Source organism: Pomacea canaliculata, linkage group LG10 (assembly GCF_003073045.1).
Source record: "Pomacea canaliculata isolate SZHN2017 linkage group LG10, ASM307304v1, whole genome shotgun sequence".
Classification (NCBI taxonomy): Eukaryota; Metazoa; Mollusca; class Gastropoda; order Architaenioglossa; family Ampullariidae; genus Pomacea; species Pomacea canaliculata.
Genome location: NC_037599.1, coordinates 12415119 through 12442154, shown reverse-complemented (window position 1 = coordinate 12442154; position 27036 = coordinate 12415119). Strand labels below are relative to the sequence as shown.

Below are 27036 nucleotides of genomic sequence, written 5' to 3'. Positions count from 1 at the left end.
AAGACATGATGCAGCTTTCTTAACAGACTAATGGATGTTTAATATTTTTTAACATTAACCCCTAAAGTGCGAAGAATACTTTTTTTTTAGTTTGAACATTGAAATGTTCAAAAATAGGAGGAAATCTTTAAAGGAATAATATGCACTCTTGTTAGTTTTGATCGACACAATTGTCAGAAACACATTATCCAGAAATAATTTTTTCATTTTTTCCCCAAAATATTATACTAAAGCAAGAACATTTCTTGTTAAAGTAAAATTCCGATCTCTCATGTCTCAAACAAACAGATTATCTAATGAAACTCCTTATATTATTCGTGATTAATGCAACCTCGCCTTCTTTCCAAACGGCGGAATGATAATTTCTGAGACCAAAGGATAGTGAACTGACAGTGATGACAGAAGATTGGAACGATATCACATCGAGTTAGTGCAATATTCTGTTGTTGAAGATTATATAAAACCTTGAGTAATTCAACTCTCTTTCAACTGCCCAATAAATAGACAGCTAGATGTTCCGAACGATACCAACATTAACAGTCAGCATCATACACGTGGGACAATTGTAGAGACCAAGGTAAAGTTTGATCTTGTAGATATATGGAAAAAAATATATATCCTGATAAGCTGACAATGCTTGGGGAAAATTCAATCATTGGAAACGAGGTCTTCCAGGCTATTTCTTAATTCAGCCGAATTCTATAACATGGCAAATGGAAGTTCATAAAACCAGGATATAGAACAGATCACTTCTTAGTTACATTTACATTGTAAAAACACTTCAAACGGCATAAGCCTTACGGAAATTTCCATTACTCTTTTTTTAAAAGATAATAAATTTATTGAATTAATTAAAAAGGTAATATCAGAGGTAAAAAGACAGTGTGCCCTCCCTGTGTACAATTTGAGAAAAAAAGAGAAATATCTGTGGAAGAAATTGAGTTTATTATTTCTGACCAGCTTTTCTTTGGGACACTACTAATGGAGTTTAGGGGCAAAAAACTCTCACATGCATCATTTAGGAAGAAATGAAAAGATAACAACAACTGCTAAATAATAGATGTGAAAATAATGCCTCGGAGTTTAATTTAACTGAAATTGAAAATTTAAGAACAGAGATTCAAGAATAAAGAAATAAAAAAATGGTTGTGTGATCTACAGTAAAATGGATTCTAGAAATAAAAAAAACTACCAAGTACTTCTGCAATTTGGAGAATAGAAATTTTGTAAATAAATCCATGAGTTACTTGGACAAGGAGAATTTTAAGAGAGATCAACATTTTTATGACAAACTGTATGAATTTAGAAAATGTGAAACTAAGTAGCCTGCTTCGAGATGTTCCGTGTTCACCACAGAATCTTTGGACGACCTTATCACACTGAAGGACGCTGGTTTAGCACTAATGAATATGAAAAATATAAAAGCTGTAGCCCAGAAGGTTTCATTGGTTTTTTTTTAATTCTTCTTTCGGAATATTGGAACTTTTCTTGTTCGATCAAGTAATGAAGGTTTTGAAAAAAATGTCCTTTATCCTTCTCACAAAGGCAAGGCAGAATTATTTGCGTGCTTAAAGACCAGAAACCAAAATAGTTTATTTAAAATTGGAAGCCATTCGCTCTGTTGAGTGTACCCTTTAAGACTGCCTTAAAATGAATTCTGAATAACTACATGTGTTACCGCTGGTGGTTGATGAATGTCAGAGAAAATTTATGAAAGGTAGATATGTGGGGGACAATATTAGATTGACTTATGATGTACTTTACTTTGCACATGCTAACAATATCTTTGGATTATTGCTTACTGCTGACTTTGAGAAAGCGTTCGATTCTTTCAAGAAATATCTTTTTCATTCTTGTTGAGAGGTCTACAAGCATGTTCCGCCATACTGTCCTAACTCTTGGTGGCCAAGTTGGACTTCTCAACCTCAGCTGTTATGAACCAGTGAAGTGAGGTCAGCGATAAATACTAAAAAGCTGTCTTGTCTTGACAAGCCGAGATGTTGTAGCGAATGTGATGAATTTGAAAGATTTGTCCCAGACGTCAGTGTAGATAGTTTTATTTCCGGTTTCTTTCGACCATGAAAAGCTGGCCATCGGGGCACGTTTAGTTCGAAGCAGTTCCGCTGGGTTCTTAGTCCATGAATTCAACTATCTCCCTTTTCTGTGGTGCTTGCCGTCCATTTGTAACAGTGATATAACTGGACTTGGAACCACAGAAGCATCGCTGTCTCTAAGATGGATCTTTCGCACTGCTTGGCTTTGCCTGTGCTTGAGGAAGCTCCAAGGGAGGTGGACCTTGGATCCGCTGAGATTAGAATTAATCCCACAAATCCTCGTGCATTTGGAAGAAGTTACAGCATTGTGTGTCTTTTTAGTGTTCTTCATGGAATCGTTTTCCTATCTACCAAACGTAAGGTGAACATCTGAGTGCGTCTTGGTGGATCCATTTCCTGTCCATTCCATGTAAAGTGTACATAAAGTGATGAGTAGTGTACCTCCTCTAATGCGAAGTGTTGATTTTTGTGAGAACATTTTTCGTCCTCATTACTAATGTTCAGTCCAGTACTTTATACAAGATCAACCTCGAAATTATTCAGTTAGAGAACTTTATTATTGAATAGAATCTGCTTATGACTGAACTAGCTAACCATTAAGCGCGTGGGATGCTACAGACATAACAGAAAAGAAAATGAGCTGGAGCACATAATTCTAAGGTTTACTGACTTCAAATGTGTACAGACAGAATGGAGACAGGATAAATACAGAAAAGCTTTTAGTTAACATACGATCGCATGCGGAATACAGTCGGGCAGAATGGGAGGGACCTCTAGGATTTTCACGCCGACGCTCTGTCCATATCAGAACCGTGAACATCCAACAGTCGTAAAAATTAAATACCTTAAGACTCATTCCAGACAACCTTAGTCGCCACAAAAACCTACTCAAACAGTCAAGCAGCTCAAGTATTTGCTTTCAGCATGATTAACAGGACCCCGAGGCATCAGGGTCACGCCGATGACTGTTCATTAATAAGTCGAAGTTCACATGACAGAGGCCGCATGAGAGAGCGAGAGACTCGCCATCGTCGGGGAAGAATGTTTATCTTCCGTTGGGAAATATGTTTGTCTTTCTCTCAACACGTCAGGTCCCAGAACAGTCTTTAAACTACTTAGTTTTGATATTTGACAAAAGCTGCGCCAAACCCAGTCTGACTGGTCTGGTGAGACGAGACACATCCAGCTGGGACTGTCATTTCATTCGAACTGCTTTTCTCTTTCACTCTCTTCTACTCACCATGTCTTTAAAAGTGATGTAAGCACTTGTGCTACCAAAATAATCGCATTTAGCTTTCACTGTTTCCACTCAGTCATCACCAATCTCCATGAGCCCCGGAACACTACTCATCGTCTTCCTCAGCAAACAAGTTCAGACTCCTCCAACTTGTTCTCCCTCATCTCCTCCCCTACTTACTTCCTGATCCCCACTGCGAGGAGACCTGCCATGAGGACCCTGGTCTTGCCATCGCAGCATGATGAAGGGCGTCAGCATGGCGCTGTGTTAATCTGACCTGACGCCGCTCTCCACGCACATCTGACGCTGCTGAATGCAAACACAACTGCTTATGAATACCATTACCTCATGCACGTGCATCAAAACATCGAATGGAACGGGAAATGCTGCTAGTTCTTCACTCCACAACCGAAGAGAAATTACTGGAAGGTAGCAATGAAACAGGAACGAGGCTTGGGCCTCGAGGTGCAAAACAAACCCAGACGCCGGCGGTCGGAAAAAATGTTTTCGCATCTTAGGGTCCTTGTACATTATTTGTCAAATTCCTCAAAGGAATGTCGATCCTCGGAAATGTATCGGGGTTGTTGTGTGAGGGAAAAATGAGAGGCAAGGGTTCAAGTCTCACTCAGCCCTGAAGTAAAGACATGCGCAAGACAAATCACTGCCAGAAAAAAAATGTTTTACGATCGCTCTTTAGTGCGAACCCACGGGAATGTGAGTATCAGGCCGAGAAACAGAAAATATTATGAATATTAATAACACACACACAGAATCCATCGCTTTGTCTTTTCTGTCGTTCCTTCTTTCTTTTTCTCAAAGCCCAAGCTCGAGAGAGAGAGATTCCGGCCAATGCAATAACCTTTTACTACAGAAGAATCCAAGACTAAATCTTGGCATATGGGTATTGCCCAAACCCATTTAGTTTTATCTGATTCTATCATTGGATAGGATGCATAAAGGCTCACCCACATTTCACACAGAGGCGACTCAAACTTAAGCAGAATTTATTTTCAGCTCTGCATCTTGAAAGCATCCAGCGACACTAAGAAGATTAATACATATTGGGGAAGACGGGAGAAGAGATGTCAGAGAGTTTCGTTACACCACTCACCTGCCTAGGCGGCTGACATGAAATTTTCACTGTTCATACGAACCACGACGAAGACAAATGAATGATGGAATGAAGCAAGTAATCAGTGCTTGCTGATTAACACGGGAATACATTTTCGTTTATTTTTCTCGTAGATAGGATGCTCACTTTTATTATTTAGTCATCTCTTCTAAGATGTCACGGATTTCGTGAACAGAAGGTATCGTGTCATACATTCATGATTGTCTCCATGTCTTCATGTTCCCTATTGTTGACACAGATCTTCGTAATTAAATACTGTACACATCTTCTTTCTCATAAGCAATTCATTTGCTGGGTGTAGCTACCAGCTGGGCATCCACACGGCAGACAGATATATATTTCAATCTGCATTTAAAATCGCGGAAATGAACCGTCTGATTATTAATTTCGTGTAAACAAATGCTTGGGTAGGGCGAGGATAGGTTACAGAATGGACTGCAAGGTGAGAGTGGGTTAATAATTAATGTGATTATAGCCAGCTCTCGCTAAAACCTAGCTGATGAGCTACGAATAAATGTGACATCATTGTGATTAATTCTTTATCTTTGGTGGTAGTCTGTCTTACTAGTCTTCTACAGCATGAAGGTATTGTAGACAAACCTGAAGAATGTTTGTAACAAGTTAGTTCGGAAAGTTTATTTTTCATGACAGCATGATACTCTGTCCCGTCTGAAATGATTGTGTATATATATATTGGTTTAGTTTCCTTGTTAAAATTTTCTTTACAATTCTGCAGTGCCAGATAATGGTTTTGTGTCTGATACTTTTCTATAAATGACACTGAATACTTCATGATGAAACCTGATGATAGGGCTATGGTAAATATAATTCCATACATGCCTAGGTTGGTCAGCGATGGCACCGAGACCCCGCCAGCAGTCCTGGAAATTACTTTCCTTACGAAAATAAATTACTTCTTGTCTCAAGAACTCCCAGAGGACTATTGCTTGGGATGCCAGAAATGACAGATACCCTTTAACGTATCGAACAGGTACAGAGAAACATCGCCCTGGGCAACTGGTGTTAATACGAGGACAGTCCTGTGGGACAAGCTCCCACACGGGGTAGGTTTGTCTTACACCACGCACCTCGGAGAATGAGCGACTGGAGCCGGAAGACCTACGAGAGTAAACGAACAACCAGAGTGTAGGACATTAGAATGCAGGCAAAACTGTTCAGAGCCCTCTGGAGCTTGTCATGCAGGTGGTTAGGAAGATCCATGAACATAGAGTTACTGTAGCCGAGCCTGGACAACAGAAATGTCGACATAAGCTGCTTGGTGCAGGCAACAGAGAGATTCTGATGAGGTTGACATAAGCAGCTTGGTGCAGACAACAGAGAGATGCTTCATGAGGCTGATCCTGCGCAGTTGGAGAAAGATGGATTTGCAAACTGAGTTGACACAGTTCTCGAAGGACAATGATGTGTCCAAGAGAACTCCGAGAGTTCTGACAGAATGTAAGAAAATGATGATGGATCCTGAGAAAGTTAGTGATGGAGACGAAGGCAAATGTTTTAATCTGGGTGACTACAATTTTTTCCCCATTAAGCTTTAATTTGTTCGCCAACATCCAGTGTTTGACAGAGTCGATGGTTTGTTGAGTCCTGGTGAAGTGAACAGACTGTGGAGTTGGTAAGCTGGGCCAGATCCCGGGAACAGAGTATCATCGGCATGCAAGCCAAAGTGGCAGATCGCATGGCCAAGTGGCTGGACAGAGGCAGTAAACAATAAGGACCCAAGAACTGAACCCTGAAAGCATACAACATGCAGCCTATTACTATCTGTGACCCTAAGGCTGTTATAACTAGTACATGGGACTCAAGCCTTCACCATGCCATGAACTCCACTGTTATAAAAGAGCGATTGCCTGACCGTTTCTCGAATGCAAAATGGGATCACATAAAGACCTGTTTAAGTTCATCCATTTTAAATGCTAGTAGAAAGGTTCAGTTACGGAACCGGCACCAATGCTTCAGAGAAACGGTGATATAAAATTACGACTAAAGTAGGTGTAATGGTCGTAACAAGCAGTGCCACGTGTCCCAGACGGCGGCGGGGGAGCTGCGAGCAGACTTGCAATCCTGAGGGGAGGACTATCCTTCGCGGCGTCTAGACGAAATAACTTGGGATGGAGAAGCAGTGTTCTGTCTACCCGGTTGTGTTCCCCCAAAACCGTTCGCTTCACTCCCTTGATGCAGACAGAGAGGTGTGGGAGGTAGGGGGAGATAGTTTTCCTCTGGTTGAAAAAGACGAGGTACAGTGGTGACGTGTCCAGGTCGTAACACTGACGTAGGAAAAAAGTTCAGCAAATTTTAATTAATACATAAAAATAGGGACTTTAATGGTTTTTTTCCCAGGTATGAAGAAGATTCTAATCGCATAATCCTTTACTATCTTCTGTCAACCAAAAAAATCGCCTTTATTTTAGCAAATAAGTCAGTTTGATGTCAAAAGATACGAAGTGGAGGACATTTTTCCCTAGAGCATGACCCGATGTATCCCAGCTTTTCCTCTCCAAAAGGGAATTATCCAACTGGGGCATCAAGATTGTGTCTAATTTGTCACTTGCCATTAGCGACCCATGCAGAAAATTCCTTTAATCAAAATAATGCTTACAAAAACCTCCCCTAAGTATTTCCATTTCTCGTGATTCTGTGCTAGGAAGCCCAAGTATCTTGCTCTAAACAGACCCCTGACACAAACTATGAAAAAAACACCACGTGACCTCAGCAAGTAGGAATTTTTTTGTTGTACGGATCTCTGCATCTGCAAGGGTCCGTCTCTCAATATCACCTCAGCTGCTGCTCGTGGGGAATTCTTTTTTTCTCGGAGGACACACCCAGCGCGGTTGCCTGGGTGCCGAGAGCCACAGTGTGCCAACATGACGTCACGATCAGCGGGACGTTACCTTCAAGTGACGTCACTATCAGCGGGACGTTGTGCGCGCAGCGTGGGAACCTTGTTAGTTTCTAAATAGTACCAGCCGTTAGTTTTGTGGGTTTTTTGTGTTTATTTTGCTGCTGGCTTGTTGATTTGGTCAGATTTTTTTTTTAATTTTAGTTCATTTTTTTATATTTCATTTTCTTTGTGTGGAGTTTTGTTTGGAGAGGGGTAAATTTTTTTTTATTTTTTCTTTTAGTTTTGTTTCTTTTTTATTTATTTTATTTTTTAATTTTTTGTGATTTTTTGTTTGTTTGTTTGCTTCTTTCTTTGTTTCTTTGCTTCTTTCTTTCTAGAGTTATAGCAGTGTCATCTTTTTTATTTCTTAGCTGAGCCTGAGCATCTAAGGTGAGGTCGGTGCATATTTCTGAGCGCTTAGAATGCAGAGCTGATCTAGTGAAACAGCATCAGTAGAACATCAGCAACGAAACAGAAAAAATTGGAAGAGCAGCTAACAAGAGTAGCCGTGCCAGCAGAGATTCGCGCGTGGTGAGTGAGTGGTTCACACCGTCCAACCCTCTCCACGGACTGCACAACCTTTTAGCTGTTCAGAGTGAATCAGTTTACCCTTGACCCACAGCTAATAGTGAACAAACAAAAGAAAGGACCCTTTCGTGAAAATACTCACTTTCGATTCATCCTCATCCTTACAGTTTCGGTCCAAAGTAGTTTGCTTCAGAACAGGACTTGCTATCGTACTCTAAAGTTTTCAACTTCAGCTGAACACCTCTCATTTTGTTCCATTACTTATAAAACCAAAAAAAAGTTCCAAAATCACTTCATCATTAAAAGGCCTGATTTCTTTCCTGTGTCGGCTTTTGATTAGTTTTTCAAGCCGGATAGGAGTCATAATCCTGTCAAGAACAGAACCAAACTGGTCACAGTAAATAGGCAGCTCGTGACAAAGCTCCATTCCAAATTTCTCGAACGTTCCCTGCTAAAAGTTTAAATAGCTCAAATTAAACACGTTTTTTGAAGCCCCTGAAATTGCTAGGTGCCACAAGAACATACATAATTTGAAGTCCCTTGAAATTAGGTTTAATCTTACCCAAAAGGCGGATGGACGCCGACAGAGGGCTAACACAACTGTTTGCCTGGCAATCATGCTCCTTACTCTGGAAAAATCCCTGGCTACTTTCAAATCAGACTTAGTTCTCTAATGAAATGTTTGCATGGGAAAGAAAAGCATCTGATTGTAAAAAGACATAATTGTGTGAGCGGGTGCAGAATCGCGAGTTCTTAAGCTGTTAGTTTTTGTTTAACTGAGAGACCTCAGATGATGCTGACATTAATCTAGTTATCTGTTAGCATTTTTTTTCTTGCTGCTGCTGCTGCTTGGACAGTCCGAACTGTCTAAGGATAGTGTTTCTAACTCTGTATGAAGTCATTATTTTTCTGTGGAATACTTTACCCGTACTTGGACTGATTAATTAACTTTTTTTTTTTTTTTAGTTAGCCTTTCAGTTCAGATTCGGCCACTGTTTTTTTTTCTCTCTCTCCCTTTTCTTATAATCTTATCAGTGAGTAAGCAAGTAGCTTACTACAGAACAGACAGGAAATTAAAGGCTAGAATTTTATAGCAAAAAAAATGCTTACACGCGTGTACTTCCGACCCTTGACCCTATCGTTACCAGTCAGGCGTGAATACAGTTGCTGTGGATAGTTTCATCGTTTATTCAAAGCAGTCAGCTAAACTTTTTATAATATTAATTAATTAAACTGATTTTTTTAATCCAGCTAGTGTGTTGTGTTGGGCGATGTGTTGGGTTCCTGCCGGTGTTGTCACTGTTTTTTTTTCTTTGCTCCACTTTAATTTGCTGGATTAATTACAATTTCATTGTAATGGAGTATTTGTTGTGCGGTTGTCTGTCATATAACACGTCTTCAGACAAACTTGTTTGTTTGTTTTGTTTATTTTTTAGGAAACTGTATACTCGATGACAATGAATTCTTGTCTTTTGCAATGTCCTTTGATTTTAGTTGTTTGTAGGAACATTTTTGGAGGACTTTACTTGAGCAGTCTTTTCTTCTTGTCATAACCCTGCTGTTAAATTTATACATTGGTGATTTATTATATTTAATCAATACAAACTTCATATATTCATCCAAATACTTTTAAAATGAGTTTTTTATTGGATTCATTAAGTAAAGCGATTGTAAAAAAAATCTGTCATTGAATCTGTCAGCGTATAAAGCCTACAGTATAAGAATAATCCATGTACTCTACAATTGTATTTAAAGACAGGACTTGTATTGATACTTTTCATGTCTGCGTACTACTGAATGCAACATCGGATTACCATTGTCGTTTGCGCCGCTTCTATAGAGCAGTAGCCCTTTAATATACAATCAATCACAGCCTCCTGCCGCTGGTACCAGCGTGTTTATCAACTAGACCTCTCTCCACCAAACAAGAAAATTCAAGCGAAAATTGTTTTTCCAATATAGTAACGCGGGGTAAGTGTTTTCGTGACCAGACTGGGGAATTGAATTTACACTTAAATACCTTGTGTGAGTTGTCTACAGAGTGAGTAGCTGTGATCACGTGTGTGTGTCATGTCGTGTGACATTGTCTACGTGTCTGTGTCACCAAAACTTCTTGAAGACTTTGTCCCGCCCAAACTATGTCTACGCTGAGGAGAGCTCACTACAATCTTCGTGATTGAACTATTGTATTTTTAGGACCAATGCTGTAGTTTCTTTAAGAAAAGAACCCAACCATCAAAGCGTATGTGAATATTTGAGTCTGCTCACTGGCACGCGTGGGCGTGGCTTTTTGTAAAGGGGAACAACTCTCTGTATTTTAATCCAGGTTAAAGAGTGATTACATATGAACGGAAATTAAATTAATGCGGAATGATGAGCTCTGCCAGACCTGATGAGTTAGAGAGATTCTGTTTGTCTTCGTGTTTGTCCTTCCGGGAAAATGACACACAGCTGGTGTGTAATCGGCTTTCCTCCGATGGGAGGGGAGAAAACCCTTGAGAATGTTCTGCCTAAGCTTTCTATGTGATTACACCCGGGCTTTCACGACAGCGCTGCAGCAGAAAATTCAAAGTAAATCTCGCTGTCTTTCATCGCTTTCTTTTCCTTATCTTTATATTCGCCGATTCCAGATCACACACAAACAAACCGCTTGAGTATTCTCACAATCCCACCTTGTGTCAACCCCTAAACGTCACAGTTACGTGTCTGCACATACACACCAATGTTACGTATTACATAATACGTTACAGTAATCAACACTCCGACACTGATCTTAGGGGTGTTTAAAACTCTTTCAAGAGGTCCAGAGGCTTTGTCACTGCTGAAAACTTAATTACTAATGCATAAAAATTGGGGAAAAAATAAAGACACGATTACTGATTTTATGATGAAACCTTGACATATCCAGACATGACAGTTGAACGTTGGAATATAAGTACCTAGTAACCGTTATTGACAACAAGTCATCTCTGATTGTCAACTGGCGGAGTAAAGTGAAGCTTCATCCCATTGTCTATAGTTCTGCTGAGAACGACTTGACTAGACAGCCTGTGTGCGTGTGTGTGTGTGTGAGAGTGAGACAGACAGACAGGACAGACAGACAGGACAGACAGACTATTCTGGTGTACACGGGTTTTTAAAGGGTAAGTGAGGGCAACAATTTACATTGATTTTTGTGAGCATGTCAGTGTTAAATAGTTTATGAGATCAATCAACCTGATAACTCTTTTTATTTTCATTGTTCGCGGTTTTTTTCTTATAAATTCCTAGCAGCGAAATACACACATGAATTTTTCTCATAAGATAAAAAAAATGTATGTTGTCGACACTTGCAAACCAGAACAATGAGTGACATACCTACATAAACTTTGGCCATACGTAAATATGAACATTCGCACGACTATATGACGGGTAAGTTGAGCCCATGTGTCTTAAAAATCAGCTTACCTACATCTGTCCACACTTACACTAAACCTCAAACGTGCGCACAATTCTGTGCACAAATCTTTATTTGTGGGTGGATCGGTCGGTCGGCCGGCTAGAACTGCCATCTAGTTATTTCGCACTGAGTGGAATAATAGAAGAGGGAGGAAACCGTGCATTAATGTGGTGTGCATACTGTCACCAACAGCAATATTCTTATTACTCTTTGTTTGTCACACATACACACACACGATGCATAGGTGTAATCCTAAGGTTAGTTGGTTGACACTCAGTCTAAGAGCTATTTGCAAAATGAACTAAAAACATTCAAGACACAAATGGAGGAAAGATAAATACATTGTCTAGCAACACAGTGGGAGACGACTAGGAAATATTGCCATCCATTTACTTATATTAGAGCGTAATTGTAATTTTATTTTTAAAAATCCTAAGAAGACCTTTCCATCAGAACAGACACCTTGCTGGTACACAGCGCGGTTGCCTCCAGACAGACGATAATGAAGCCGATAAACAAAAGACTAATAAGGTGATAGATGTAAACAACCGCTAAATGAAAGATTTGTGAAGCGGATAATAAGGCTAGAACCGAGTGCTGTTTGGTTATGGATCACATCGCGTGATATAATGAGATAACCTCGAGGACAGCAGCCTGGTCTGGTGATGGGCAATGACATTAATTACGAGCGTAGGCACGCGCTGGTACACAGGTAATCAAGGTAATACTACGCAATCTGTTCTCACCTGATTACAGTAACGGGGACTCTTGCACCTGTTCGCACCTAAACATAATGGGTGATGTTGATGGTTCTCACCTGAATGAAATAGGTGATCTTGCACATGGTCTCGCCGAGGAACCAGGTCTCCGTCACGGCCTGCAGCACGGACGTGGGAGACGCGAAGATGAGGACGACGAAGTCAGCGACCGCCAGGTTGACGATGAAGAGGTTGGTGACGGTCTGCATGTGGCTGCTGCGCAGGACCACAAAGCAGACGAGGAAGTTGCCGACCACGCCGACGACAAAGACGACGAGGTGCAGGCTGATAAAGAACCACTCCAGACACGTGGGACGGATGAAGTCGTAGACGCACTCGCTCAGCTCCTGCAGGGTGCAGGCGTTGACATTACAGAACTCCCAGCATATCAGCGAGTTGTTGTCCACGTACACGTCGCCCTCCACCTCAGAACAGTTCGTCACATCGGTACAGCTGGTCGGCAGCGACATCTGGATTTGTGTCACCACGTTATTACCTCCCTTTACACGTCACAGAGGCACCATCATGACGTCAGATCAACAGTAATGGCCACTGCGTGATCAGAGTTTTGCTGGAAAGAAAATAAAAATAAACAAAATAAACTGGAAAATGTGATACAAAAGCTGGAACTAAACCAGTTTGTAGTCGTGAAACTTTTTCTTGATATCCTTGGTTGTCCTCGAGCCAAAATTGTATCCTACCTTCTTCGGGTCTGAAAGATGGTGGATGGGACTAGCGAAATTACACGAAGGAAACGTGCTTCCTTCTCTGAAGCTAAATGCAGCTAATACATGGTGACAGAAGGAAGAATAAACGGAGAGATACGGGGATGGAGGCAAATATAGAAAAATGATGCCGGAGGGATTCCTTCCCCAGCTAACCAAATAAAACTATGATTTGTGCGGACGGTAGTCTTGTAATAGAATTCGCTTCTTAGACTAACAACCATCCCATTTTTAAAAAGTACATGGTTGAATATAAGAAATTAAATAAAGAGTTTCTTGAAGGGACGACAAAAATTTAGGAATCGAAGTGTATTAGTTCTAAGCGTAATGTTATCGCCGTTCACATCAAAATAATCTCTAGTAAACAAGTAAATCGTGTGAAATAAATTCCTGCTCTGTCATCACCTGATATCGTTCAAGCGGCATCATAAACAACAACAAAAAAAAGCAATCCCATAATTGCTCTCTAATATAAAGACTGTTTATGCAGTTTTGTTCAAACATTCTTTCATGTTTGTCAGGTCAAAAAGATGGAGAAAGAGAATGCTATCTAGTCACGCTTTGCACATTTTACTGGAAAAACATGAATAAGTAATAATGTGCAGAAGAGCTGCTATAGAGGATTCGCTGTCTATGCATAATTAATAACTTTTTTAACTTTGTTAAAATGTAGCAATGCAAACTATCCCAAAATATGTTAGGATGCTCTGATATTACTTCTCGATTCAAGTACCAGAACAGTTTGTCCAAGATCAAGAGATTTCCTGATTCTTTCATCATTGTACTTTGACCAGCGTAAACAGTATGTTTACCTTTCTCGTCTGCTGACTCCACCATAAACAGTCTGTTGTCATCCACATCAGATAAACAGCAACAACACAGTGTCAACTCCAGGCAACTGAACCCATCAAGTGTGGATCAAATCCTCTTACACCTGAATACAACTTTAGTTTTGTCAGAGTTTATCTACAGGTTTTCCACTCCTTGAATTGTATTCATTGTTGATGATATAAACATCATAAATACTGCGACAACAAAGATCAAATCTTGATTGCTGAAGAAAAAGTTTCCTTTGCTACTTTTTCATCCACTGCTGCAGTCAGAAGTTTGACTTTCTGTCGCAACAGGTGCCGGAGCTTTGTGGAGAGGAAGGTGAGGGCAGGTTGTAGAGATGGTGTGCATCCACTGGCTGGTGGTTGTATGGTCCACCCCCGCACACACCAGCAGCAGCAGCAGCCGACACTGTGTGGCCGACGGCGTTGGACCTCAGCTTCTCTCGTGGACAAAGTTGCGCAGGAGGCGCGCGCGATGCGTTTTGCGCGTGCTGCACGCTGGCACGCCGACCGGACCGATGGCAGCACAACCAGCTCTCCCTCTCTCTCACTCACACCCACACATATCTCCCTGGGTGTTGAAGTGGTGAATGAAGACTGTATATATCCGAGTACGGTGTGTATGTATGTTAAAGACAAAAAAAAAAAAAATGATATTAGAGAAAATTGAATGAGTTGATAATAACCCCGGAACGTTGCTGATTCCTTAGTTTTAATTAAAATACATTAATATTTAAACTATTCATACCTGTAATCAATTATTGCTTGTATTTCGTGTTCCCATTATCCACTAATTAAGCATTCTATTTCTCTGGTCTCTGCTCCGAAATTAGTTTGCGTTTTATGCCTAGTGAAGTCGAACAGATTAAAATATATTTCTGATAGGTAACTAGAATAGTCAGACGAAAGAGATTTGCAAAAAAACTAGACAGATAGGCCGGGGTCAAAGGCAAAGCAGCAGACAGAAAGATGGAAGTTGGGGTTGAGGACAGACAGACAAACAGACAGACAGACAGACAGACAGACAGACAGACAGACAGACAGACAGACAGACAGAGACAGGCGGATGAACCAAATGAAGGACAAATGAGCTGATGGAAAAGAATCCGGTTTAGTGTAAAATGAGGACTAATCTAGGCTCAAGACAGATAACTGACACTCGGTGCTTAGCTCTAGTGGAGGCTTATCTCCCCTGCGTTACGACAGCCGACGGTTCCAGCTCACCGGCCCGTGACGTCACGTGAAGGCAAGCAGGTCAGCAGGTGTCCTAGATACGGACTTCCGTAATGGGGAGTAATTGGATATCGCACTTCCGCCTGTTAACACAAATGATTCGTGACACGACTCTAGCTAAGGAATGTAAACAAATTAACAGTGACAGTTGTGAGAAGCAGCTGTTGGGGTCAAGTGTCAACAGCTGCAAGGTGACGCTTGTGTCAAACCTCGGTAAAGAGAAAACATCTAATTATTCAATGACTAGCTGTACATAGACCCTTGCAGTTCTAATTAACCTATTACAGGGCTTTCATGAAAGACAAAAAGTATTAGCTACTTTTCTATATCACTGTTCGCTCTCACACGCACACACTCACACAGACTCACACGCGTGCGAGTGCGCATATACAAATACATGAAATCACGAGAATGAATAAAGGCGACTGCAACACAAGTAATTGAAATGACAAAAAAAGAAAAAGAAAACTAACTTTTTTCCTTGTTTTAAATAATTCTCACATGATTTAAAGGTTGTACATGAACCATGAAATCGCTTTATGACAAAGACACTTCTCGTTTACCGCCCCTTGACTTGAGTGTAGAGTGTATTGATCCCGACTCGCACAGTTATCCCCCCTCTCTCCCATCATCTCCCCTCCCCCCACCGAAAAACAAAATGCCAGTTGCTTCGCTCCCCCGATACACAATAAAAACAAGACAGTCCTTTGATCACAGAAAGCTTCTCCGTTATTCTATTTTTAGATCGTTCTTCATTCAGCAAACACAAACAAACCTGACCGCAAATTGAGAGTTGCTGGACTGACCATGCCTCAGAAGTGGCTTCAGTTTCTAAGAGCTTCTTTGACGACTAGTTTTCCTGTTATTTGTAATATGTGTTTGGTAACTGGAGATGTAACCAAAACATCTCTGTACTGTTTGAGTTTTTGCCCAAAGTTCTTGTGAGTCAAAAGCGACTTTATGAATGTCAACCAAATTCAGGATTTTTTTTTTAATCTGACACATGACACTAGAATTTATATTCGATTTTTTTCTCTTTAAAAAATAGTGTCAGAAATAAATAATTTAATCTGAAAGGAATTTCGTTTCTTTGCTTTTAAAAAAAAAACAAAAAAAAAAACTATTTTTCTAGAGTCTGAAATTCGTGATTCAATATGGTCACACTTGGTATTCGATGTAGTTTTGGCATTGCACGATCCACCAATCACACAGTTTGTCTGTTGCAATCTCAATAGACTGTAGTCAACCTTGTCTCAAGACAGTTACCCTTCCCTTAACACTGTTTCGCACAGAAGCCTCCAAACAGCTCTAGTGCTTCTTTCTTGTTTGCCTCCATCTTCTCCTTCATCCCTTTACCTAGAGATTTGTTTTTGTTGCTAACCTTCTCCCACGTCCAGAGCAGACATTTTGTGGTCCCACTAGGGGCCTATTAATGTTTCGCCAAATCTCGCTGTCGAGACATCAAGCATGGAGCCCGAGCACTGCTGCCGCGCGCCTCTTGAGGGTCATCGCTGTTGGCATCGATCTGGATGAGGCTCGAATGGTGGACGATGTCAAGTAAGTCTTTAACTGGCTTTGTCTGTGACAGCGCAGTCTCATCTATTAATGGATGAATTAACCGAGGTTTTTAAAGTAATCATGATTGTTATTTCAAACGTCTGATGCAATTTTCTTGACATCTTACGTGAGACTGATATACGATAGTTAAAATATTTTTTAATCTTCACATCTCTAGGATGTTTCTGAAGTCTTTTAATTAATGTAATCGTGATTGTTATTTAAACGTTGATGAAACTTTTTTGATATTTTGTCTTAAAATGGGATAAGATTTTCAAAGTTTTTTATCCACTAATCTCTGGGATACTCTGAAGTCTTTTAAATGTAATCACAATTGTTACTTCGAAAGTCTGATGCATTTCTCTTGACAGCTTGAAAGCTGAATTAGACAAGATGGTTGAAATATGTTTTTATCGACAAATCTCTGGGAAGTGCTGAATGACAAGTCTTCAAATGTAATCATGAGTTTTATTTGAGGCGCCCGGTGTAATTTGTTTGACAGCGTATGTAAAACATAGTTAAACATGTTTCTCATCGTCGTCGTTTGGGGTTAAGTGGTTGGGGATTTGTTTTAATTATCTTACTTAAATTATTCATTTATTTAAATTAATGTAGTCAGTGGCTCATGAAACGGGAGTTAGTTTGTCCATTGAGTTCACAACAAAGATAAATGTCACCAGGGATAGCCGTGGTTGGCATGGCAATGCAAAACATACAGATAGCCGTGTGATAGACACGTGGTGATAGACAACCGCTTGGAGCTGATGCAGAGGATAGAACGATAGTCTCACTCGGCGCCAACACACACATCTTCCAGCTTTATTTTCTTGTTCTTTCCTTCCAGATTTTCCTCTTCTGTCATTCTTATTTATCGTTTACTCGCTGCCTGTCACGAATCTGCCTCTGATCGTCCTCTCTCTCATCCATCCCCTCCACCCACTGTCCCCCTTACACCTCACATCCTCTCTCGTCACACACCTTATGTTCTTAATACCTCCAACAAACAATGATAAACGGTGTGCTGGGGGAGGATGAAAGAGCATTCTTTTAACACGATGTATCCGGATGAAAAACAGGAAAAGGACGCAGATGCAGCGGTCTGCTTAATCTTGGGGAGGAAAAGCCCTCGGCGTTCACAGCAGCAGCTTCCGCATCTTCACCTATTTTCTCACCAACAGGACATGTAACTAAATCGGCTTACATTTTTGTTCTTCTCTCGTATCACCAGTTCTTTTATTCTGGGTTTTCTTTCAACGCTTGGGGTATGGCCTTACTTTGTACTAGGGCATTTCTGCACTCAGAGTAGAAGAAACTAATTATGTTTTTCGGTGGAACTAATTAATACAAATTGTTGCCCTTTAAAGTCTAAACTAATAAACTGCTAGTGTTTTCACAAGGACAAGAGTTCGTTAAAAAGAAATCGTATATTAAATTTGACTTTTCTAACAGTAGGCAGCCTGTTTGTATATATTCCAAAGGATATCTTTCAATGCGATGCGAGAAAACCAAAAAAATTATCCTTGAAACGTGGAGAAATTCCTCGCAAGCAGAAATGGTCTTGAATTGAGCCTGTCATGCATCAGACTTTTCTGAGCTGGTATGGGAATATCTGAGACATGGACCTGCCTCTGAACGTGTCTGGAAAAGATCTTACATTAGAAACATATTAGGGATATATAAAACCTTATTTATTTATTATTAATTAAAACATTATGTAAGGACTGGAAAAAGAAAGAAATGAAGTAAGGAGCACTGAGGGAAGACAAGAAGAGAGAAAAAGAAAGAAACCTTAAGTAAACAAGATAATCAATGACTTTCCTGTAAAATTCACTTCACTAAAAAAATTATATCCGTCTTATTTCTAGACTGTTTTTCTTCTCGGTATTTTATAGACACTCGGTCATCCTGCAGATACCAGCAGAGGGGATGTGACACTGCAGACAGAGCAATGGAGGTCTGCTGTGGTCAAAGGGCTAACAAAGGTAACGCAGGTAACAACAAACAATTCACAAACAGAAGTCATTCAAGCGTCCCGTTACACTTGGTAGACACGATCCGTGTCACACAGACAACAACATTCTCACCTTCTCTTGGCCAAGCTACACACTTCTAGGTCACTAGGTCAAGAGCTGTCAGGCCCCTACAATACAGACAGCAACATTCTATCATCCTCACCATCGAGTTTACATCAAAAGCTGTCAAGGGCTAACACTGGAAGACATGAACAACCTGAACATTTCTCCGTTGTTCACAGCTTTAAGGTAAAGGTAGTTATCTAACCTCTTGAGATGGTTGAGGAGAGAGATGTTAGAGACCACACTGTTCCCGGGGCCAGCTTTTCGCGAGGGTGGCTCTCATCTCCATTTTCTGACCTTCCCTACCTCTCTATAGTCAGGCAGTCATACCTTAACTTTTGGTTCACCTGGGGAAACTTTGTAGGCCACTCATATGACGAACTGGCGCTCTTTTTGGTTTGGACCTCAGTGATTTAACCACTCGGCTAGCCACTTCCGCCTATTCTCATCAAATGCATTTATCGTGTTAGAAGCCCCTAACAGGATGTGACAGCAGAGCAAGAGCTAGGGTTCGACGCGCGGAAAGGACACTTCAAAACTATTCTCATAAGGTGTTCTAAAAGTAAACACATCAATTACCAAATCGAGATGAAGCTTTTCTGAGCACGAGCTTCACTGGCTGCGAGCAGTGCTGCCTCCTGTCGGCGTCCGCATTTGTACAAGGGGACTTCACTCTGCTGTGTGTCTATGGCCGCCCCAGGAGAGCTGTCTGCGTTATTAACATCTTATCAGCGCGGTCTGCTCATGCAGACTTCCTGTATGCACCACGTATCAGACGGGATAAGTTCGGCCACCCATCATTTCTCTGTCTCCGTCCCAAGTGTCTGGAATGTTTTGACACCATTACTTGGCACAAGTACCAGCTCTCGCGCCTGCAAATCTGGCTTGGAGACCCATTTCTCCTGGAATATCCTCGGTAGCTGGTAGCTTTGTTTTTGTCATTTTTACATGCCTTTTACTACTTGCCTGCTTGGGAGTGAGGGGTGAGGGAGTAAAATTGCTTCGATTGTACAATGTTTGCTGCTGATGCTTCTGTCCTGCTGATAACAGTCTGGTAACAATCTTATAGGCTCTTCCAAAAATAATTTAACCTCACAGACTTTTTGTTTTCTAAAATCATCCGGATGAAAATAGCAAACAAAATTGTACAAAGTGATCATGATCTATCTTTAACACCCAAATAATCTTATGATTTACAAGTTGATTATAACGCATTCTAGTTACCTTGGTTACAACACATATAAGCTTATACATATTGATACATCTTGGTATGTGAACTTCCATACCAGCTGAAAAGCTAATGGTAGATGTCAGAGCTTGTCATACAAGACTGTGACATGCACATATTATCGTATAATGTCGAGTCTGTTGGGGGTGAAAGCCTCGCCTTCAGTCAGGTCACGAGGCAAGGAGTTGTGACAGACAGGGTCACGAGCAGGTATTTATCAACATTGTAAAGAAAACAAACTGCATTACCTTGCCAAAAGTCAATATCGGGGATCAACAGAGTTGGACAATTTCACAAATTTGACACAAAGTTCATTCGTCAGACGGGAATAAAATTACTTTTTAAATGCAGACAGTTTCAATTGCTTTTTCCTGTTTTATTTGGATCCATACATAAAATTTTCTCGATCACAATTAGAAATAATATAAAAAAATAAACAGTGAGTACAGAAATCAACACGACGAACACATTTCTTGTTTAACCAATAATTTGCTTCTTACAATAATTGTTATGAAGTGAAAAGAAAGCAATTGTTCTTTTAATAAAACTAAATGTAAGCAGGCATGGCATTATCCTATAAAGGTTTTAAGGGTTTGATTTCTCTAAAAATGATAAACTTTTTCTAGCTATATCAAAAAAAAAAAATACGCCAAGCAAAATCCCATAAAATGCCCACACCACCATTTTTTTATGAGCAGAAAGTGATTTTTGATAAGTTTATGGATTTCTAAAATACCTTGAGTGTTTCCAAGAGAGACAACAATTTCTGAACAAGAAAACTAAAAACAAAAAAAAAAAAAACCCTAACGAAGAAAAAAAAAAAAGAAGAATGATGTCTTAGTTCCTGGCTCCGTGTTACAGATGTGCTTTATCCTGGCCGATCGCCATGTCAACAAGACAGCTTACTCACGTCACGTGACACCAGTGTGTGCATGTCGGCTCACATTAGTGCAAAGACTCATTAATCACAAAGTCTAGCCCCCGTCAGGTTCAAGGGGCTCTTTGGCTACAGAGGCAGACCTAAGGATGACGGATAGGACTTCCTGAAAAGCTTTGCATTATTTTGACATTATGGCGGTGTATGGCAGAGATGATAAGACAGAGTAATGTGTGAGGACGGGAGCGATTGAAAACTGCGTCTGAACTCTTTCTTATTATTATTTGTTACAATTACATCGATTTTCCGCCTGCAATTTTTTTTAAATCACCAAGACCCTTATTTTTAAAAAAACTGGGAAATATTCTTGATGATAGAATGAAAAAACTATTTAAATAATAAAAACGTTTAATCTTCCATTCATGATGAAAGAATAGCAATGATAAGTATTAGAACCATCAATTTTGAGTCTGTAATCTGTATTCCAACGGTAAAACTTCCATCCCGCCTTTAATTTTTTAATTACTGATTATGCCATGAAGGTGGTTATTCAGAAATTCCACTCCAGTTGTTACTCTCTACTTGTTAAATTATCGGAACTATTTACAGCACTTTTGCACAAAAAAAGGAGAAAAAGACAGGAGCTACGCTTGTTTATCATTATCTTGAAGTTTCTTTCATTGATAACAGGATAATTATTTACAAGTCTGTGATCTTTCCTCCAACCCTCCTATTTTTCGTCTTTAACGTTCGCCCTTTTCCTTTCATTTTTTTTTACCTGCCATCTTTATTCATGGGAGACAGTCCCTCTCCTTTTACCACATCTGTCGAATTTTTGTTTTCATCCCCTCTGAAATTACATAATTTGTGATTCGCCACTACAGAATGAGTCTTAAGCCGGAAATTTGCGATTATTGCAAATTGTTCATTTTTAAAATGTACAGATTTTTACCTTTCTTTTGATACTCAAGTTGTTTTGTTTGTTTGTTTGTTTGTTTGTTTGTTTGTTTGTTTGTTTGTTTGTTTGTTTGTTTGTTTGGTTTGGTTTGTTTTGTTTAGTTCTGTTTTGTTTTGTTTTGTTTTGTTTTGTTTTGTCCTAAGCTGAATGAGTTTTTTAAAAAAAAGGTTTTAAGTGTGAAAGTCCGACGGTACAAAGTTGACCCTAATCACCTTTCTGGGCTTCTACTCCGAAACTGCTGTGTGCGACTGGTGGGTCACATTTCTTCTCATCTTTGTAGCTTAAATCATCACGCACCATCAGCAGACCATGCATACCCACATGTGTTAAACCTAAAAATGTTTCATTTAAAAAAAATCCAGGACTTTTAAGCATATCAAAAGTAAAAAAGAAAATGTCCGGCCTTTGATGTATCCTACAAAACACAACACATCAGTGCAAATTTTACTTCCCACGTAGCGATGCTCATCAAAGGAATTGTTAATGAAGCTTAGCATGGCGGACTGTGCACGCGCTGTCCCAGTGTCAGCAAGGAAATGTTTTCCTGAGCCGGAAGCAAATTTGTTTTAACTTCAAAGTAAAAAACAGCCTTGGCTATTGAAAATAATAATGAAATGCAAAACAGCTGAGCTATATTGGACAACAATATATAGAATTTCAGATTACTTTCAAATATGATACCCTTTCTCAAAATCAGGTAAATGACACTTCTTGTCTTTGTAAAGAAAGATTTCTGGCAGATATTATGACAAAAGTACATGTAAACTTGCGGAGGATAACCAAGAGATATTTTTATTCTTCTGTCGTTTGTAACAGCCTTTTGTCTAATCATGAAATCGAAGTAACCAAGTGAGATCGACTAGGGTGTGTTTGGGGGAAGACATCCAATGTGTAGACGTTCATTCACAGGCTTCAAATAAAATACTCACAAAAAAATAATCAGCCACATCACAATCGGTTCATCATGCATGGATGCTCAAAACCGTTTGCGGAGATTATACCGGCTGTGGCACTGTAATACCTCAGTGCTCAGTGTCAGTGACGCCATGATTATCTCTGACAGACTTGCTCCCCAGGCACGCATGGTGGCCAAGATCGCACCCGTCACGTGACATGTCACCTATCACAACACGCACCATATAAGCAGATTACATCCAGTGCAAGTATCGATGAAGAGGTTTCTACTCTGGTTACCGGCATGGACGTGGGTAGGGGGCATCACATACCTACAGACTCTGGCCTGCAACACTTGGAGTGAAACTTTCTGACAGAGTTCAAGTCCAGGAGACCGCTGCAAGCACCTTCACCTTCTGTCCTAAATTTTCAGGACCGAATGATTGACACCGATCTCGCACGCACGCGCGCACGCACACAAACAAATGCATCTTTCCTCTCCACACAAACATCTTGATTAAACTACAAAGGACCGAAGCCGGCCAAGCGAGTTTACTGCCGAAACACTGAATTTGCATACGTCAATGATCAACTTTTCAACGGTCCATGAATGCAGCGATTGCCGTGAAAACTCTGGTCTTATCTTCCACGCTGGGACTAACGGCTCTCCGTCGTCTGCTGCCCACCAATATGCAAATGTTCTGGCCCCCCATACAACCGGTAGATTAGGTTAGCAAGCTAACCTTCTTCCCTTATTATTTGAACTGCTATTTCGGGTTATATTCCAAGCTGAAATATGCTGGCTCCAGGGTCTTTTATATTCAAACGAATTTGACTTGCAAAGAAAGTGTTGTGTCTGAAGAATGAGCTCAGCTCACATCTAATGACGCTTTGGCAAAGCAACAACATCATTTTCAGGGAAGGAAATGAAAAGTGAAAGTGAAGAAGTGATGCGTGAATAAAAAATCGGAATTTTATTTAATCACATGGAATGTTCCTGCGTGTATAATAAACATTCAGCATTTACCTTTAATACGGCAAATGAAACGTAGTGGTATCAATCAATCATACTTTCTCTCTTTCTCTCTGTGACCATTGTGCATTTCAAATTTCTGCCATTTGCATTTTGTGTAGAAAACACCTTTTATGAAAAGAAAAATACATGAAATGTTTGTCAGCTCTGATATGAAACCATGATCAAGCGGTGAGATCTTTCCAAAACCTAATTTTAAGACAGCATCTGAGAAATGAAAATGCGAACCAGATGGCGAATATCTTCGCATCATCGATTGAACAAATATTTTTATTTTCATTAGTGCAGACGAGCACTGGAAGCATATGGCGGAATGTTCTCGTCGTCACGTGTCAGGTTTCCTACTTTGCCAGCACGAGCCAAAGTTCTCAAATGATGCCACCTTATATTTTTACCTGCAAAAATTATCAATCACTTTGAAAAACACACAAGGTTGAAATAGCTGTAGGTGTAAGTCTGGCACAGTCGCAGGTGTGCACGTTCGCCTGCTCATCAGTGGGTAGTATTTTTAATTAACTTTTAATTCTGCCACTTCTACTTTTGTGTCAAACGATATGCAGTTAAAAATAATGAATAAACAAACTGATTTTCCTGGTAGCAACAGACGTCAGGAAGGTTGGTATAGTAAGAAGAGAGGATGATAGAGTACACGTGTGTGAGTGTGTGTGTGCAATACATGAAGGGAAGGAATTGCTGCCTTTGTTTTATCATAAATGTTGGTCAAATAATTCATCTCAGTCCACAGCCTGCTATCTTTCCCCCTCCCCCTTTTTTCTCTGTTTCCTTCTTTCTTTCTATCCGTTCGACAAATTACTTTCCCCTTCTTAGATCACCTCTGGCCGCAATTTCTTGTACATTGGACACCGCCGCAGCCGGCAGGGACTCCGGCAACAAAAATGGACAGGACCGGTTGCCCACAGCTTTGTATCTGGTCTGTGGACCGACTGCTGGGGATGCTTGCATGTGCTGTATTACTGTACTTAATTACTACAGGGTGAACTGGTAGTCTGGCAGCTGTTGTGTGTGGAGAGTGAACACAGCTCTGCTTATTTTGAGGAGTTTTTCTCTCACTATGTGATAATCGTGTTTTGGCGAGCAGTAAGCATTTGTTTGCACGTGCTAAGCTTGTGTATACGTATTGGAAGCCTCTCTGTATGTCATGATTTGCACGTGATAACCGCGTACACATAGCTTTGTGTGTTCACGTGATAAACTCGATAAACCTCCGTATACATCGTGCATTTCCTGTTTGCATGTTTGAGGGCAGTGCCTTGTGTCCAGGAGGTTCATTTCGCGAGTTTCAATCGTCTCATCTCCAGACTCCACATTATCTTCACTAACGTGTTTGACATAGATTGGGATGGTGAGATGTATTCACTCACTCATTCGTCTTAATAAAGTTCTTCAACACCTTTTTCCTCTAAACCCTGACTTCGAGAAAAAAAATTAATCGAAATCCATAGCCATCTCGTCTGTGAATCTCCTCAGTCTCTAATGATTGCCGAGGTACTGAGCAAGGAACAATCTCCAATGACGCAATGGTGCCTGCGTGGTTATTAAAACTGCGAACTCAAGGAGGGGCAAGTGTCTACCCCTCCTTCCATCCACAGACCTCGCCCACTGGTAATAGTCTCGGCATCACGCCTTTTCTGACGATGTCTCCTGAAATCTTTAGTATGAGGCTGAGAGAATTGGGTGGTAACATTTCAGACAAGATCCTGATACCAAACGAACATGGATCTTTCGATGAGTCGGACCATCTTTTGAGCACACAGACAAACAGAGCCTGGATAATAGGGGACATTAGGCTGAGAGACACGGGAAGCCTGCAAAGAAATCGAGACAGGCTTACAAAACCGATCAACAAAGCGACTGATAGGGAAACGATCCCCGCATTTTTTTTATTTTTTTTTTTTTTTTGGCAATCTTTGTATTTGCAGGAAGCTGCTGATAAAATTTTCAAGATGAACAAAATTTATTGAGCCAGAAAATTGTAGATCTGTTGTCTGAAGATATATCTTGGACATGCGTATGTCAAATGCAAGTACAAGATGGCAGACACAGAGAATCAACTAGAAACGAGACACGGTCGAGGTATTCTCCATCTAAAGGTGTCACAAAACTTCTTGTCGGTCTCTTTGTTCTTACGTCATCACCCTGGTCAAGTCTAGCGACAAGCAGTCGACATTCACACAGGTGGCATGTCCTTTATCTCAAACAGGATCCTGTCGTCACGATTGGCTCTGGAGAGGAGGTCCTTTTCGTCCCACCCATCACGTCCACGGTCACAGGTGACAATATCATCAATTACCGTCTGCCTCATTTCAGCAAACCGAAGCCTTGCAAGCAGGAATTAGCATGCTTAAAGGCAGGCAAACAGGCAGACAGGAAGGAGACAGATAGGCAAGCAGACAGACAGACAAAATGAACCAGACCCTCCACTCGTTGTTTGATCCTGCCTCATCGCGCGTCCTCCATCTGGCTGTGTCTGGCTAACACTCCGCATTAGCCTCATCACTCCATTGTGCATGCATGCTTGTGTTTGACGCCTTCCTGGCGCCAGGGGAGATACAAGCCGGATACAGGAGACTTCCATTCACAACGTATTGACTTATGGGGCACATTGTTCATCATTTTCTTCCGTGACTCGGAAACGCACAAAACGGACGCTGGTCATCGCGACTCCATTGCCGTGGAATCCGCCAAAAATACTAAATCGTGTCACGACAGCTCCTCAGTCCGACAGAAATGCCGATTCGTGATCTGACATCCTTAAACACAACTGAAACACAGATTCGTAAGCAGACAGCATGTGAACTCGATGGAAGACAAAAACAGGGCCGACAGCCTCTCACTTTGTCAGAAATGTAAGGGAGGTTACTTTAGATGGCAGGAGCAGACAACAGTGTAGCATATGGATTTGGGGATGCAAGGAAAAGATTTTATGATTCCAAGTTTTAAGTGGTTGTTTTATTGAGGTTCGCTTAGCCTGGACTGAAATGGATTCAACTGGATTGGATTGGGTCAGGCTGGATTGGATTGACTGACGGATTGAGTTAAGCCGGGTGGGTTTACTGAGTGATCCGTAAATTCCTTCTCAGCGACAAAGGCTATATGGATTTTGGATTAAAGAAATCGTTATAATCATCAATCCTCATCCTCATCCTCAATCAATCAATCAATCAATCAATCAATCATCATCATCATCATCATCATCTATTGATGGACATTAAAAAGATGATATGCCGAGTGCTGTCCTTTCGCCTAACTGGCCACAGAAGGACAGCACTCCGTTCCTTTTCGTCTTTTCTTTTAATGATCGTCACATTCTGTCCATAATATCGATCCATAAATCTGTTTTCTATGTTCCAGGATGGATTTATTTGTCTGAGACATTTTCTTATTTTTCTGGATATTTTTATTTCTTCTGCCACGTCTGCGCCATCTTGTCGTAGCTTAGATGTTAGTTCTGTGCGTCAGCGATTGTCGCGAAACTCCTGGGGAAGAGCCCGTGGAGATGGTAGAGGTCGTGATTCCGTCCCTCGGTCTATCACACTCTCGATACCTCTACCAAAT

The 27036-nt window shown here is 40.6% G+C and overlaps 1 protein-coding gene across 1 annotated transcript in view; it reads right to left on the bottom strand.

Moving 5' to 3' along the window:
- Positions 1 to 14826, bottom strand: part of LOC112574215 (orexin receptor type 2-like) — an 84273-nt gene extending 69447 nt beyond the window's left edge. Inside the window, exons 1-2 of the mRNA XM_025255114.1 lie at positions 13585 to 14826; positions 12107 to 12618 (exon numbers count right to left, since the gene is read on the bottom strand). Coding sequence (XP_025110899.1) covers positions 12107 to 12517 — 411 coding nt within the window. The 5' untranslated portion in view covers positions 12518 to 12618; positions 13585 to 14826. The remainder of the gene's footprint in view (positions 1 to 12106; positions 12619 to 13584) is intronic.
- Between the last annotated feature and the right edge of the window lie 12210 nt (positions 14827 to 27036).